We start from the raw sequence: 16,683 nt of genomic DNA on the forward strand, positions 1-16,683 counted from the left end.
TGAACTCTAGCCATAATTATATGCAAACTTCATCAAATTTGTAAAATATAAAGACTGTTATTAGGATGAAATTGCTGTCTATAATAATATAGTGCACCCTTGCTATCTGTTCTGGATCCCCCCATGGATAGTGAAAAACGCAGGACCTTAAGTCCCATTCTTTTCAGTGCTCCCGTTTGTGCCACCATATGCATGTGTACCTATTAAGAAAGCCAGGTTTTGCTGTCTGTGGAAACTCAAACCGCAGATGGCAACTTCACGCTTGGTGCAGGCACATTATATATTGCAGCACTAGCTTGTATCACTGGCCATTTAGTAAAAAGCCTTGTCTTCTAAGTTTAAGGAGCCCAATGTTTGTAGAGAACTCTGAATCCCTGCATCTAGAACAGTGATTCTCAAACTTTTGTATTTCAGGTATTTTGGACTTCAACTCCCAGAAACCCCAGCCAGCTTGTCCAACAGTCAAGGATTCTAGGAGCTCAAGTCCAAAACATCTGGAGGACCAAAGTTTGGGAACCACTGCTCTAGAACATGGACAGAAGTAGCATGTATCCCTCTTCTAAACTTGCATTATATTTCTGATCACTGTCATAATATAATCCAGATTTCCCATTATGCTATCACTCTAAAATGGGAAAGATTTGAATGGGCTATAGAGTCTAGAGAGGAACACATGCTGTACAAGAAATGAAACAGTTTTCTTTCAGAAGGGTTTTTTTAGTCTTAAATGACACGGAAAGAACCCGTCTCTCACCTTTGTTTTGGACTCAGAACTTTGCAACTCTGATCTGCATAAAATGCTCTTCTTGTGACCTATTTGAGAGGAAATTCTATGCTGTAAAGATTCAAAGAGGGCTTTTGTGCATATTAAAGAGCTGAACCCTTTTCCATATTGCTACTCCAGATCAGAAGTGCACAATTGTGCACAACATCATACTTCTCCATCCATAGCATTACACTGCTATTAGCCCAGTGTTAGTTTCTGTCCTGTTCACTTTCTCACTCACTCCTGAAAGGAAACGTGTCTTAATATATCCATAGTGGCTTTGTGGGGTTGGGGACAGGTGACCATAAGTGTGCTATTCAACTCTTGTTCTGTCCAAATGATATTGGTTGCTTGTTGGGGGGGGGGGGCGAATAGAGGGGAATGGGAGGCATTTTTCTCACATTTTTAGGTCGCCGTGGGCCATTTTAGGCTCAGAAGAGGCCTCTTAAAATAAACAACAGAAAAAGGCATTTCCTGGGCTTAAATTGGCCTGAGCAGGCCCAAAATGTGGTAATAATAATAATAAATTTTTATTTATATACCGCCCTGTGGCGAACCAATCCGGGTGGTTTACAACATTAAAATAAAATACAGCATAAAAACAATATATTTCCCTCCCCCCTTAAAAAGTTATTAAACTACATATCTAATTTAAAACCACAATAACTAGTTAAAATAACAATAAATTAAACAAAATAATACCAAACAACAAACCACTGCAACTTCAGTTCTAAAGAAAAGAAAAGGGGGCTTTGGAGACATTACTGAGGAGGGGAGAGATCCTGAGATCCTGAGGCTGGGATATTTCAGTCTGGGAAGGCCTGCCTGAAGAGATCCGTCTTGACAGCCTTTTTGAAGCTGTCCAAAGATGTTAATTGACGGATCTCGTCCGGCAGGTCATTCCAGAGCCTGGGGGCAACAGCAGAAAAAGCCCTCTGGGAGGTCGCCTCAAACCTCGATTTTTGAGGCTGCAACAAGTTCCTCCCAGAGGACCGGAGAGCGCGGAAAGGATTGTATGGGAAGAGGCAGTCTCTGAGATAGCTTGGACCCAAGCCATTTAGGGCTTTAAAAGTAATAACCAACACCTTGTACTGGGCCCGGAAACCAATAGGCAGCCAGTGGAGGGACCTCAGAACCGGGGTGATATGGTCCCTTCTAGATGTTCCTGACACAAGCCTGGCTGCCATGTTTTGAACCAACTGTAGTTTCCGAACCAGGCACAAGGGTAGCCCCATGTAGAGCGCATTACAGAAGTCAAGGCATGAGGTTACCAGCGCGTGCACAACAGTCTCGAGATCCCTTACTTCCAGAAAAGGGCACAGCTGGTATATCAGCCGAAGCTGGTAAAAAATAATCTCCAAACATGCCCTAGATCGCATCTGAGCACCCCCTCCCCCCCCAAAATAAAAATTCATATTTTCTGCTGGAGAGTTCTAGAGCTCTCTGGATATTTCTCATCACAGATCTCATAACAGCAAAGAAGTTAAGTACCACAAACAAACTATAAAAGCCAGAATTCTATAGGACAGAAGTATGGCAGTTAAGCTGGTATCACACTGGTATAATTTTATAGTGTAGCTGCTCTGAGTCTCTTTGTAATAAAACCATGGATTCTCCCCCTCCCCCCCCGCCACATTCTGAAATAAGTGTTATTTGAATATCCTGTCCCTCAAGGTGCAATACATGTCTCTCCATAACTTATATAAAAACTAGGAACTTTTACCAGGCAGGGGAGTACACTTTGGTTTATCCCTTTCTAAAGATACTTGTTGCGCTAATGTGGTCTTGTGTAACATATGAAGTATATGAAGAAGGGGCATGTACAGCCCCACCGTGCCTTGGCCCTAGGCAAACGAAAGGCCAGCCTCCTTAACAGCTACCACTTTGGCCTTGGAAGGAGAGAAGAACCAGCAGTATTTGCTGGACCTGATCCCTTCCTCACTGCCATTTCTTTCTCCTTTTGCATCATATCTTTTTAGACTGAAAATCTGAAGGCAGGGAACTGTCGAGTCGCTCTGAGCAGGGTATAAATACTCGAAATAAAAAAAATAAATATGAAGTGGGTTCATGCTTCTTGAGTCTGTTACAGAATCCATGGCTAAATGGTAAAGGGCCTCCTTTCCAAACCAAAACTGCTAAGGTAGCTTTGTGGTCCTGGTCTCATCGAAGAGTCTGGAGAAAAAAGAAAAGCATACAGGAACTTTAATCTGCCAATACATGCTGGTCACTTTGGGAATATGAGTGCAGTTGTGAAAACAGAATCTGGGCAGATACAGAACAATGGTTCACTTTGGATGATGGTTGGGTTTTAGATCAGGAAAACTGCCTTCTTTTTCAAAGTGGTTAACTACAGTTACCCAAAGCCCCTTACTTTTGTCTGTGCCAGCTGGGACTTTTGAGAACTGGAGTCCAAAACATTTGAAAAGCCCAAAGGTTCCTACCTTCCCAGCTTTGTTATAAAGGAGGGAGTTACAAACTTGGATCCTACAGATGTTTTGGCCTTCAACTCCCAGAAGCACAAGCCAGCCTAATCAACAATCAAATCCAAAACATCTGGAGGACCAAAGTTTGGGAATCACTGTCCAGTTGGGGGAATTTTGTGAATAGCTATAGGAACCACTATGGTGTAGTGGTTTGAGTGTTGGGCTGCGACTCTATTTCTAAGCCTTTCAGTTCTGTTGGGTGGTGAGGGGAAGAGGTCAGTGTTTCTGCAGTTCTGGAGAATCAAGCCTGCATGCCAATTTGTATGTTTTTGCTGTGAACTCTGTTTAACTTTTTGTAAAAGTCTGTGCAGGCCAAAGCCTGCAAATGTGGAAACACCCACCCCATGCAGTTCATCAGAGTACACTGGGTCCTCTTTTATCCTGTGCAGATGCTGATCAGCTTGCAGTTACTTTCTCATTCTAGCACTTCTGGAGGGAAGGGGGAGAAGTGAGTAATGCTGACAGAGTTGCTGAACCAAAGAAATCTTTGTTGGAAATAGACCAGAATGCATTTATTTGCTTGTAGTGGACCTGCTGAAATGATGTTTCCCTTCTTTCTACCCTGCAGATGATGAGCTCAAACTAATAGCGGACTATGAATGTGTGTGTGAAGGCATGTCATGTGGGAATGGAGTACGCTGCAGAGGCCATCAGTGCTTTGCCTCCCTGAGCATCAATAATGGTGCTAAAGTGTCCCAGAAAGGATGCTTCCGAGTCTATGAACAAGGGAAGATGACTTGCAAAACGCCTCCATCTCCTGACCAAGCAGTTGAATGCTGCCAGGGAGACCTGTGTAACATGAACATCACGGCACAGCTGCCAACAAAAGGTGAGAGATGAATTCCTTTGTGTCTCCCTTCTCTTCCTTTTTTAAAAAATCATTTATTTTTCAGGCTAGTTTTAGAAAGCCCTGCCTTGATGTGGGATTTGGATTTGGAGAAATTGATGGACCATGTGTAAAGAGCACACAGACATGGAAGTATGTGTAGGGAAATGTTGGCGGTTGGTATGAATAGCTTCAAGATCCTGTTTACAGTACAAGGCCCCAAATTGAGAATTTCCACCAGAGTGAAGCTGGGAAACTGGTGGTCATATGTTGTTGGACTCCAGTTCCCATCAACCCTAGTCTAACCAGTAGTGAGGTACACTAGAAGGAACAGTTTGCCAAATTCTGGAAGGCCAAAGATTCTTTCCATCTGTGGCCTAGCTTGAGACAAGAGTGTGAAAGATTATAGAACCATAATCTTTACTCATCACAACTGTGTGTACGCACCTTCAAGGCACTTGTTGACTTATGGTGACCCCATGCATTTTTCATAGAGTTTTCTTCAGCAAGGAATACTTAGAGGTGGCTTTTCTGTTTCTTCCTCTGAAATATAGGAGTTTATTGCACAGGCCCTGGAATGGGCCTGTCGCGTTACAAAAGGGGATGTGATGGGAACAGGAGATGGCATAGAATGCATCTTATGACACAGGAGAATGCCAGAACCGGTGCCAAAAGTTCCCATCGCATTCCAGATGCGTTCTCCAGGAGGTGATTTTCAGGAATGGTTAGAAGCATTCCTGAAAATCTGCCCCTCTGAGACTCATTCAGAACGCAATGGGAACTTCTGGTGGTGGCATTTTCCTGTGCAGTAAGATGCATTCTATGCCACCTCCCGTTCCCATCATACTCCCTTTTGTAACGCGACAGGCCCGTTCCAGGGGCCTGTGCGATAAACCCCATAGCCTAGAGAGCATCTGGTATTCATTAACAGTCTCCTTTCCCAAGTACTAACCAGGGCTGACCCTGCTTAGCTTCCATAGACTCCATACAAACAGGCCAAAATAAAGCTGCTTTGGGTCACTTTGAAGGTATGCTGTTTAAATGATGCATGCATCCCAACAGTCCAGAAGCCATGCCAAATCCACGCTCCCGTTCTAAGGACTGAAGCATGATTTGGTGTGGCCTCTGGACTCTTAGGACGCATGCATCATTTAAACAGCATACCTTCAAAGTGGCCCGAAGCTGCTTTATTTTGGCCTGTCTGTATGGAGCCATAGTTATCCAGGACTAAAAGGGCAGAATGATGGTTATTGCCCATGTGGGTTGTATTGGAGGTGGACCTGATGTTTGGAGTGAAGAAATGAAGGATATGGGGTCAGGGAGTAGTAAACAGCAAATCTAAAAAATAAGATGCGTGTTGGGATTGCTCTTTACCATCCACAAAGAGGCCAGGTATGAGAAGTTGGTTCATCTTATGACCATAGTAGTCTTTTAGTTCCTAGAGTTATGACTTTCCACTGCTGCCATTATACCCCACCATTCACTATGCTGGTTAGACTGATGGGAGTTTCTGTCCAGCAATGTCTGCAGAACAACATGCTCCTGGATCTGTTCCAATTGTTAATGCAAAGCTTGAGAGGGACATACAAGAAGGGAATATTAAAGATTATGTTCTGTTAGATTGTAAGATCCAGCCAGTGCATTTGGTGGGTACAGGAGCAAATTAGGAAAGAACTGATTTTGCCAAGATCAAGAGTTGTTGCTGGGCTCACTTTAGCCTGATAGTCTGTTTAGTATGTGGAATCTGATGGAAACAGTGCCAGAACTAAAGTGAAATATTTTGTGCTCTTAGATTCTGGTTACTCCCTTTTTTTAATGACCAGGTGCTTGGGCTCCCCCCTCCCTTTTCTTTCTGCAGCTCTTTTTATCATACTGAGTCATTCAGCACCAGCTGGATTCTTCATGTAAATAGATTTCAGAGGATTTACAGTATTATACACGAGTGTGTGCTGCCTGTCCTTGGATTTACCTTTTCAACTGACTTAAACAAGCTTCATTTATATACCGCTTCATACCGCCTAAGCAGTGTCTAAGCGGTTTACAACTGTAAGCTAATTTGCCCCCAACAATCTGAGTACTCATTTTAGCAACCTCAGAAAGATGCAAGCCTGAGTCAAGCTTGAGCCCTTTTTCAGGTCTTGAACTCGCAACCTTGTGGTTTTGAGTGAGTGGCTGCAGTATAGGCATTTAACCACTGCGGCACCAGGGCTCCTTGATAAAACTTGATGCTGACAACTTTGACAAACTTTGATTTTTTGTTTCTCTTGTAAAGGGCATCCACTTCAAGGGGAAGCTGTAGGTTACACTATGGAAACACTTATCGTTTTTATACTGGCTTCAGTTATGATGCTGATAGTACTTTCCGCAGTAGCGGTTTTGATCATCCGGAAAGTACAACAACACTATATGGAAAGACTCAACTCAAGAGATGCAGAATATGGAACAATTGAGGGACTCATAGCCTCGAATGTTGGTGACAGCACACTGGCAGTAAGTAAACCATGTCTTGTGATCTGTTGCTATTCATGTAACAGCATTTCCCTGCTTTCGTTTCTGGTGGGACTGCCAAAAATGCGACTTGTGAAATACTGCACACTATACAATCTTCTTTATATCCACTTTATTGGACAGATACAGGGAAGCCAGTATGGGTTAGTGGGTAGAATCCTGGACTGGTATGATCAGTATCAAAATTCCTCGTCCAGCCCTTTTTTAAAAAAGGGGCCAACCTTTTTCAAGGTCTCTTGCAAGGATGAAAGGGAATAAATGATGTGTGTACTGCCACTTTTGTTTCATGGAGAAAGAGAAGAGATTCCACATTTATTTTTTAACTTATGTGCCCAGTTGTGCATAGGTGCATTTAGTTTATAAACTGTGGCAGCAATGGAACTTTTCTGGGCAGTTTACAGGGATCAAAACAAAATCATAAGGAAACAACGCCATGGGGGAAATTGCAGATCATTTCGAAACAAAGGGCAAAGAAAAGACAAAATGTAACAGTAAGGGGAGAAAAATAAAAATCAGAGAATTAAAGGAAGACAAAACCATAGCTGAACTTCTGAATCCCAGGAAAATAAGGTCTTCACATGGTATCAGAAAGTTTTGAAAGTAGGTACCAAGGGAACCACTCCTAAAAATCTCTCTTTTTGCTGTACTACACAGAAGCACTAAGGGAAGGGATTTATTCTTCCACAAACTGTTGTCCTGTATGGAGTCCTTCACATTTGCAAAGTCCTTCATAGTGCAAGATCAAAATACTTTGAATTAGGATCAGGATACTAGTGAAGATATTTATACGTGGTAAAATTGCTCTTCATCCAACTTTTAAATGATAGAATACAACAAAAGAAGTGAGGCTTCCATTCCTTGAGTGAGAAGTTGATTCCCCTTCCTTTTCCTTGCCTTTTTGCTGTACTGTTCCTACCTCCCCAGCAGACTGGATGTCCCATCCTGGATAACGAAATCCCATTGTGGATTTCTGGATTTCATTTACTGCTTGAAAATGGGGGAAGTGACTAAAGGTATATCTGCAAATTGGCCTCCTAAATTGGTTTGCTGCCATCTTGTGGCCGTGCCTAAGTGCTTTGAAATAGCATCACACTATATATGACAAATAGCAAAATATGGTAGTTATGTAGAATGTAGAATGCATATTCTACATTTGCAACAATTAGTAGTTATCCTAAATAGGAATAACTTGAAGATCTGATTCAACTCCCTGCTAAAATGAAAGGATGTTTAAAATTCTCACATTTCAGTAACTTTTGGTTCAGTAACCAAATTATGCAAGAGAGTCAACCATTTAGCACGTTTAACAGTTCAGTTTTAACTGCTCTAACAAGCCAGTTAAAACTAGAATGTCCAGGAATGATATTCCTTTCAGGTGCATCCTTACATGTTTTTCTCCTTAATAAAGGAAGCCCCCCCCCCCCCCATCCCCCCCCGCTGATATTATTTTCACTGACTTTCATACATAACATTTTCTTTTTAATTAAGAAATCATGTTTTCAAAGTGCTGCATAACTCTTGTAACCTAGTTATAAAAAGAGATGCCTCCCTTACATTTTCTAATGCAGGGGTGATCATCTACCAAGGAATTATTGTGTGATTCAGCATCTAGCTTGATTTGGAATGTTCTGAACACAATTTCAGATTGACAGTAAATTTCCGTCCAAAATATATTGGAGCTTAATGCCAGAGGAGCAGAAAGGAAAATTAAACAAATATATATTTAAAGGCTAAATGGTTTAATAATTATGAAATTATCAATTGCAAATTTTCGATAATGAGAATATATGTCATATTGCTTTTGCTAATGAAGTTAAAACAGCCATCTCAAAATACTTTGAAAGAAAATATTTCAGCATCTTGCATAATTGATATTGGACATCTTTAAAATTGAATAAGCAAAGAATATAGCAAAACATTTACACTGAAGATGTGTGGGCCTAAGAGCAGACAATTTTTGTATGTGGTGGGGGTGTGAGAAATATGCAAACATATGGGAGGAGGTGGTTGGTATCTGAAAAAAGAATCACTACATGCTCTGTCCCTATAGTACTATGGAGATTACTTCTTAGATACATTGATGATGTTGTGCTATATAACAAGCAGGAAGCAAATGATTATAGCAACAAGAACAGAAGTGAATTCTAAATGGAAAAAATACATGGACCATTATTACATGATTCACCAAATAGGAGCTTGGACTTCATTGTATATAGTAACATCAACTTATTTAGTTTGTTTTTAACAGGATAAAGAAAGAATTACTAGTACATAACTTGAAACATTTGGGCTTGAAAATGAATTTGTTATTATGCACTTTCCAGATGTGTTGGACTACAAGAGATGGGGGATAGAGGGATTTGTAGTTACTGGAACTGGAAATTGCCAGGTTGTGGGTGTTCTTTAAAAAATATTGTTGATTTGTATCTGTTTTCTTTTCTCTCCCAAGTATGCTGTTCACTCACCCTTCAGATATCCTGGATTATTTGCCTGGGTTGGAAAAATTGCATGATTGGTATATTCATTCCAGTTAGAGGACACTAAACAGCTGCAGCACTGATGTGCAGCAGCAAGTGATAGCAAAGATGAGTTGGTGAATCAAGGGCAGAGAATTCTTAATCAGAAATATTTTCTTGCCTCTTAGCATATGCAGAGCATTTTGCAACACTGTTGAATAACTGCAACCTTTACCTACCCACTCAGTAGCAAGAAGCATGGTCTGCAAAGATCAACCCTAATGTGCATGTTTTACATGCAAGGACTAGAGACCCAACCATCTACAATTTTTGATACACCCAGTGTTTTCCAGCTACCTTCCTCTTCTTGACATCACCCCAAGCAGTAAATAATAAGGCAGAACCCTCTTACTCATTTTGCTTTAAGAATAGTGATTGCTATTAACCAGCAAATTTACTGGTAAGGACTTATCTAATTGTGAAGTCGAAGGTTTTCATGGCCGGCATCCATGTTTTTTGTGGGTTTTTCGGGCTTGGTGGCCATGTTCTAGAAGATTTTCTTCCTGTCGTTTCGCCAGCATCTGTGGCTGGCATCTTCAGAGAATGCTTGCCTGGAAAAAGTGGGTCTATATATACTGTGTGAGCCTGGGAATGCAGGAGTGATTTGCATGTGTATTGTTCTGTGCTGATGGCAGGCCTCAGGCTGGGAAGCTAATGCAAAAGAGGGTTAATGTCTGCTAATTGGTGATCATTTTCTGCTGGGAAAGCCCCTGACTCTGAATGGTTTCCCATTTGCATTTGCTGAGTCCTTATTTTTCTATTCCTCAGGACTGGTAGCCAAATTTTGTTCACTTTAAGGGTTTCCTCTTTCCGGTTGAAATTATCCAGATGTTTGTGGATTTCAATGGCTTCCCTGTGCATCCTGACATGGTAGTGGTTGGCATGGTCCAGAATTTCAGTGTTTTAAAACAGCAGTAGCAAAACATGCCACAAACCATCCTGGGCATAAAATACTGTTTGAAAACATTGAAATTCTGGACCATCCTCTCAGTTGGATTTGTCCAATAGAATATGGGCTCATTGAAAAGAGCAAGGTAAGGAATGTCAACTTCTGCTACGTTTGAATATTAATACCAGTGTTTCTTCTTTTTTCTTCCTAGGACTTGTTAGACCATTCCTGTACATCTGGGAGTGGCTCTGGTCTTCCTTTTCTAGTACAAAGAACAGTGGCTCGTCAGATCACTTTGCTGGAGTGTGTAGGTTAGTAATCTTAGCTCTTCTGCAGAGTGACAGCTCCTGAAGAATCCTGTGTGCGTGGTATCTTGCTGTTGTTGTTGTGCCTTCATTTCCAATATATAGCAACCCTAAGGTGAGCCTATCATGGCACGTTTCTTCAGAGAGGGTTTGCCATTGCCATCCTCTGAGGCTGAGAGAGTGTGATTTGCTCAAGGACATCCAGTGGGTTTACATGGTTGAGCTGGAATTTGAATCCTGGTCTCCAGAATCATATTTCAGATGCTCAAACCACTCTATCACACTGTCTCCTCAGCATGTCATATAGTTTATGAATAAAACCCATACAGTGAAATTGTGGGAAACACTAAAAGAATATTGCTGGATTCATTTTCAGAAGAGCTGTGCACAAATTGCAAGTTTCACCACCTAAAAATTTATATCATGCTACAAGGCAGCAGGTCTGAGCAGGTTTTCCTTTCTTTTTTGCAATAAGGTTAATTCAGGTAATGATAAGGAAGAACATACATAATAAAGCAAGATGTTAACTAAAGAGAAAAAGGAAACTTTGTTGATTTCAGCCCATAATATATCTCTGGCAAGCTTCTAAGACAGAATAAAAGAATGTAAAAAGAAGATTGCTAGCTGTTGAGTGCATTTAGATGTGTGAGTTATGTAACCAAATCATTACTCTAAAAAAAGTATGTCTCTATCTGATTGGAATGTAGTTAGAAGCATGAAGGGTTTCCACTTAGGATTTAAATGGAAACCATGTGTGGCATTAACAACTTGCTTTTTTCCCTTGCAAAGTAAGTTTGTGTATAATCTTAATGTTCCAAATCTCAGCGATCGACAGCTATTCAGAAGCTTGCTTGGGAGATTTCTAGTTATATGTTGTATAAACTTGGCAGCTGTATACTATTTCTTAGAAAAACTTTTAAGCAGGTTCTCAGTGTGAAGGAGCATAGCTGTGGGAGTTACCTGCACTCTGTTTGTGACAGCTAGAATGGAATGCCCACCCTTTCCCCTCTTGCTTGGTCTTTATTATAAATACAATAAATGAATAAATAAAAGATGTCCCCCCCCCCCCCCGCCGGTGCAGTCCTGCATATTGTTTTTGCTACAGCCATAGTACAAGGAGTCCTTGGTTCCAGGCTCATAGGAATGGTGTGGATGTCACTCCAGTAATGTTTTAAAATGGAGGGTCACATGGGAAACTCAGTGGGTCATTTCCTAGAACTGTTGCCACAGTATTTTAGCTACCTTGAATCTCCCTCTGGGTGTGATGACCTCCGTCTGGGCACTGACAGGGGAAGTGTAACCCTGTTGGTGCTCTTGGACATCTCAGCAGCCTTTGATACCATTGACCACAGTATCCTTCTGGCACGCCTGAGAGAGTTGGGTATCGGGAGCACTGCGCGCCAGTGGTTCCAGTCCTACCTCTCAGGAAAATTCCAGATGGTGAGGCTGGGGGACAGCTGCTCTCGTAAAAGAGAGCTTACATCTGGCATCCCACAGGGCGCCATTCTGTCCCCCATGCTATTTAACATTTACATGAAGCCACTGGGACAGATCATCCAGAACCATGGAGCACGGTGTTATCAGTACGCTGTTTTTATACTGTAATATGACATGTGTCATATAATTCTATCGTATGTGAACTGCTTTGATCTCGAGGAAAAGCGGTATAGAAATAAAAAGTTTATTATTATTGCTGAAGCCATATATTCAAGTTGTTGTAACTAACTTTGTCTCCCCCACTCCTTCTCTTTGTTTATGATCTGCTCACTAAATGGCAAAACTATACGAGTCTCCCTTATCAGGAATTCTGATAATCTGAAATATTCCAAAATTCAAAATTGTCCACATGGGTGGCTGAGATAGTGACATCTTTACTTTCTGAAGTACCCAAACTTGGTTTCATGCACAAAATTGCCTTCAGGTTAGGTGAATAAGGTGTATACAAAACAAACTAATTTCATGTTTAGACTTGAGTCCCATCTCTGAAATATCTCATTATATATGAATAAATACTGTATATACTCATGTATACATCTAGAAATTTTAGTCAAAAAATTGACCCCTAAAATCTTAGTTGTCTTATCCACGGGTCAATGTAAGTACTGTACTTTAACTCTTATTAAAAAAGCAACTACCCTTTGGTGAAAGGCAAGAATATAATCTGTCCTGGAATCACTGATCCCCCTCTACTCTCTCATTCATCTAGCCTTTAGTGTGAACACAAACAGTTATGCCTGCTGGAATTCTGTAAGTTATTTGGCATTGTTTTCCTTTGCTTATCCTTTAGATCTTTTGTTACATGCTCCTAAATTTTACCCTTGACTTATCCATGGGTCATATCAAAATCCATTATTTTGGTCCCAAAACCTGCTCTCGACTTATACATGGGGCCAACTTATAGTCGAGTATATACAGTATTCCAAATCCCAAAAAATCCAATGCACCCTTGGAGAAAGTGTGAAGGCTGAACAATCAGTGTTAAATCTAGTGACATTTGATATTGCTGTATAGATTGTTTTGGATAGTCTCAGCTAGTCTTGGTGATATTACCTGTGTATTACCTGTTATTATTTTCTTTCTCTTTAAAAACTCACAGCGTTTGTGTGTCTTTGAAACAAACTCTTATAAGACAGGCAGTGTCTCTTTTAAGAGACCAGACAGTTAAATGGCCAGCTCTTATTACATTGTAAGTTGGAATTTTTGGACAGGAAGTCCCTTCTGTGTAACGCCAATGCCTCATAAGTGTCATGTATCCCTTTTACCCTGGATTACACTTGTCACTGATGAACACATGCCAAAAATAAGGTAAAGAAATGAGAGATCCACTTCAGATATGTGGTGCTGCCAAGGAGAGCAGGTGGCATTGCACTGAGTTAAACTTATTTTAAGTCTTTCAGGATGCACGCAGGGTCTCTAGTGGGCAGCTCACATACTACTCCTGTGTACAATGCCATTGTCTCATACTAGACATATTGGTGCATTAAAATTGATGTGATTAAAATTCCAAACACCTAAGCAATCACTCCTTTTGAATCCTTTCTCAGGATCTTAGAACATGTTGCTACACTAAATATTAGTGACGTTTTTCCAGTATCGCTGATACTTTGGAACCATCATTACTATTTGGGGTCTGTTTGCTGGAGAATGGAGGGAAGGGCTTACCTACTAATAAATGCTCAAGCCATAACTCCAAGCCAGATATGCCTTGTCTGGTCCACAGAGATTTCCTTGTTTGCCTTGATTTTCTTTTATACTTTTTAACAATGTGTTGAGCCATTTGTTTACATTTGGGTGTGGTGGATTTCCAAGGCTGGAGAGTGGATTTATGTCTCCTTCCCCCACTCTTTCATTGCCTGAGGAAGGTGCAGGAGGAGCAAAGCTGACTCTGGCTGCTGACTCTCTGGCTGTTTCCAACTAATGCTTCATTTGGGGAGCCACTGAGGTCAGGGTGTGTGGCACCAGCCCTGCTGATGTCACATGCACTGCTACATTGGCATAGAGGAACCCCTGATTGCTACCTGAAGCCAGGTGTTCACTCATGCTGTAACTCATACCATTTAACATGTAACAGTGTCTTCTTCTTCTTTCCTACCTGTCTCTCCCCATGGACTGAGGCGGGGAACAACAAAAATGAACAGATAAACAATACAAGATAAAACACAACAGTTAAAATATACATCAATTTGAAATGACAAATGACATATATACATATTAAAATAATGCACATTTAAAATTCATGATTTAAAATTTACAATGTAAAAATCATCTGGATAGATGTGCTGGAAGAGATTAGCTTCAGTGCTGTTTTAAATTTGGACAGCATGTTCAGTTGTCAGATCTCTTCTCTCAGGTCAGGAGGAGATCTTGTAGGTAACCTGGACCCAAACCATGTAGTGCTTTAAAGGTAATAACCAACACTTGTACCTTGCCTGGAAAAGGTTAAATGAATATCTTCTACCCCCTAGGCTTGTGTGATTCTTTGATAAGGAGGTTGTGGGCATACAAAGCATTCTTACAGTCACACACATTCAAGTGCATAAAGGCTCACACTTACTATCCGGAAGTGTTCTGATAATCTTTACTTGAAGCATGAGCATTACCCAATTGTTGGTACAGTCATGTACATTTCTGCTTGTGGGTTTGATGCTGTTGGTATTCCTTTTTCTCAGTTCAGAAGTATCATTAAAACCCTTTGTATCTTTCTGCTCTTTCTAGGGAAAGGCCGATATGGAGAGGTCTGGCGAGGACACTGGCAAGGAGAAAATGTGGCAGTCAAGATCTTCTCTTCCAGAGATGAAAAGTCCTGGTTCAGAGAAACAGAACTATACAATACGGTGTTGTTGAGGCATGAAAACATTTTAGGTGAGGAGATAAAACAATGTAGCTTTTTAGATAGGTAGGCAAGGAAGGATGAAACAGTCTTGGGCCTCATGTCCATAGAGTGCTATACAGTCACACACACACACACACACGTTTATTGGATGGATTAGGGATCAGAGCATTGTTAAAAAGTGAAAATGGTCAAAAAGAGGAACTTGGTTCTGTCAACACAAAATGGTGCTAAGGCAACAGAGAGTTGCCTAAGAAAGAAAAAAAGCAGCGTGTGCTTGTGAAAGCATTGTGAAAACCCTGACAAAGGAGAGGATCACATATTTAATACAGTGGTACCCCGGGATACGAATGCGCCGCCTTACGAAATTTCCGGGTTACGAAAAAAATCAATAGGAAAAAACTGTTCCGGGTTACGAAGGTTTTTTCGGGTTACGAAAAATTTTTTGGTGCTTTTCGGCGCTATTTCGCACGAAATCGCAGCTTTTCCCCATTAGCGCCTATGGCTTTTTCGGCTTACGAAGCATTTCGGGTTACGAATGCGGCGGCGGAACGAATTATTTTCGTAACCCGGGGTACCACTGTATAAGATACTGGGTAGTTGTTTAGAACAGACAAAAGAGTGGGTTGTCAAAAACCAAGGCATCAAAAAGTGGGGAATGCTTGTATTACAAGAGTTTGTCTTTCAATTTTAATAAACAATAAAAAATAAATCCTGGAGTTGTTTACTAGTGTAGACCAATTCCAAGATCTAATTCCTGATTAGAAAAAACGCACTTGTGAACATGACCTTAACAGTCTGCCATGTTAGACATATTTTAAGGATTTTTGTGTAATTCCATTTATTAAAACTTAAATTGTTCATTGGGATGAAGTCCTTATTTTGCAGATAAAATGAAGCATTTATTGGTTGACTAAAAAGCCACCAAATGGACTTTTACTCCAGGCTTGTCAAGATGCCAATAAAGTTTGGTATGCATTGATATAAACATTCATTTGGAATTGGAAAGAACTGGGGAAAAAGAACAAGTTAGGGCCAAATGTGAGGATCTTTGTCTATCCACATTGTTGACCAGTATTATGGGAGATTCCTTCGCCCTTTCACTTCATTCAAGGATGTTAATTAAGTCATTAATACATACAGTGCTTGATTGAGATTACTACTTTAGGTTAGATCTCCAGATGCTTAGAATTTCCAGAATCCCATTACCATTGACCATTTTGATTTGGGGTTTTGAGAGTTGAAATCCAAATCATCTGGAAGATCAAATGTTTTCTATCCACTCTTCCTAAAAGCAAGATGCATTTGCCCCCTTTTTTGTTTTCTGCAAGAAGAGGAATTTTGCAGTTCCACAGAAGGGGTAAATGATAAGGAGGAAAACCATTGAAAAGGCAGAATAATTCTTGGGTCTTTCTGATATTTTGAGAGGGATATGTTTACTCTTTTCTTCTTTTAGGCTTTGTTGCCTCAGATATGACCTCTAGGAACTCAAGTACTCAGTTGTGGCTAATAACACATTACCATGAGATGGGCTCCTTATATGACTACCTACAACTCACTACACTGGACACCGTGAGCTGCTTACGAATAGTCTTGTCCATAGCTAGTGGCCTTGCACATTTGCACATAGAGATCTTTGGGACTCAAGGAAAACCTGCCATTGCACACCGAGACTTGAAGAGTAAAAACATCCTGGTAAAGAAAAATGGACAGTGTTGCATAGCAGATCTGGGTGAGTGAGTTTCCCCTATCTTTTCCCCTCTCCTTTATCTATTTTAGGTATTTCTTTAGATATTAACATAATACTACACAGAAATAACTTGGTACAACCTTAGAGTGTTTTGTCAGTTGGAGTTCCTGAAGAGCTGATTTGAAAAGCCATTTCAGCAACCACTAGAGGGCACTACAATTTTTAAAAAAAGTCCTTCTGTTCACTAAATCTTTTACTACTTACTATGGCCTGTTACAGACAGCCAAAATAAAGCTGCTTCAAGTCACAGTGGAGGTATGGTGTTTCAATGATGCATGCGTCCTAAGAGTCCAGAAGCCACACCAAAGCT

The 16,683-nt window shown here is 40.7% G+C and overlaps 1 protein-coding gene across 3 annotated transcripts in view; it reads left to right on the forward strand.

The window, feature by feature from the left end:
• The window catches only part of ACVR1 (activin A receptor type 1), a 109,638-nt gene that overhangs the window by 73,587 nt on the left and 19,368 nt on the right, over window positions 1–16,683 (forward strand). For all 3 annotated transcript variants that reach the window (XM_042475028.1, XM_042475010.1, XM_042475019.1), the window contains 5 exons: window positions 3,818–4,078; window positions 6,348–6,565; window positions 10,200–10,299; window positions 14,509–14,655; window positions 16,080–16,355. In XM_042475028.1, the coding sequence (XP_042330962.1) occupies window positions 3,818–4,078; window positions 6,348–6,565; window positions 10,200–10,299; window positions 14,509–14,655; window positions 16,080–16,355 (1,002 nt within the window). The remainder of the gene's footprint in view (window positions 1–3,817; window positions 4,079–6,347; window positions 6,566–10,199; window positions 10,300–14,508; window positions 14,656–16,079; window positions 16,356–16,683) is intronic.

This window comes from Sceloporus undulatus, chromosome 1 (assembly GCF_019175285.1).
Source record: "Sceloporus undulatus isolate JIND9_A2432 ecotype Alabama chromosome 1, SceUnd_v1.1, whole genome shotgun sequence".
NCBI lineage: Eukaryota > Metazoa > Chordata > Lepidosauria > Squamata > Phrynosomatidae > Sceloporus > Sceloporus undulatus.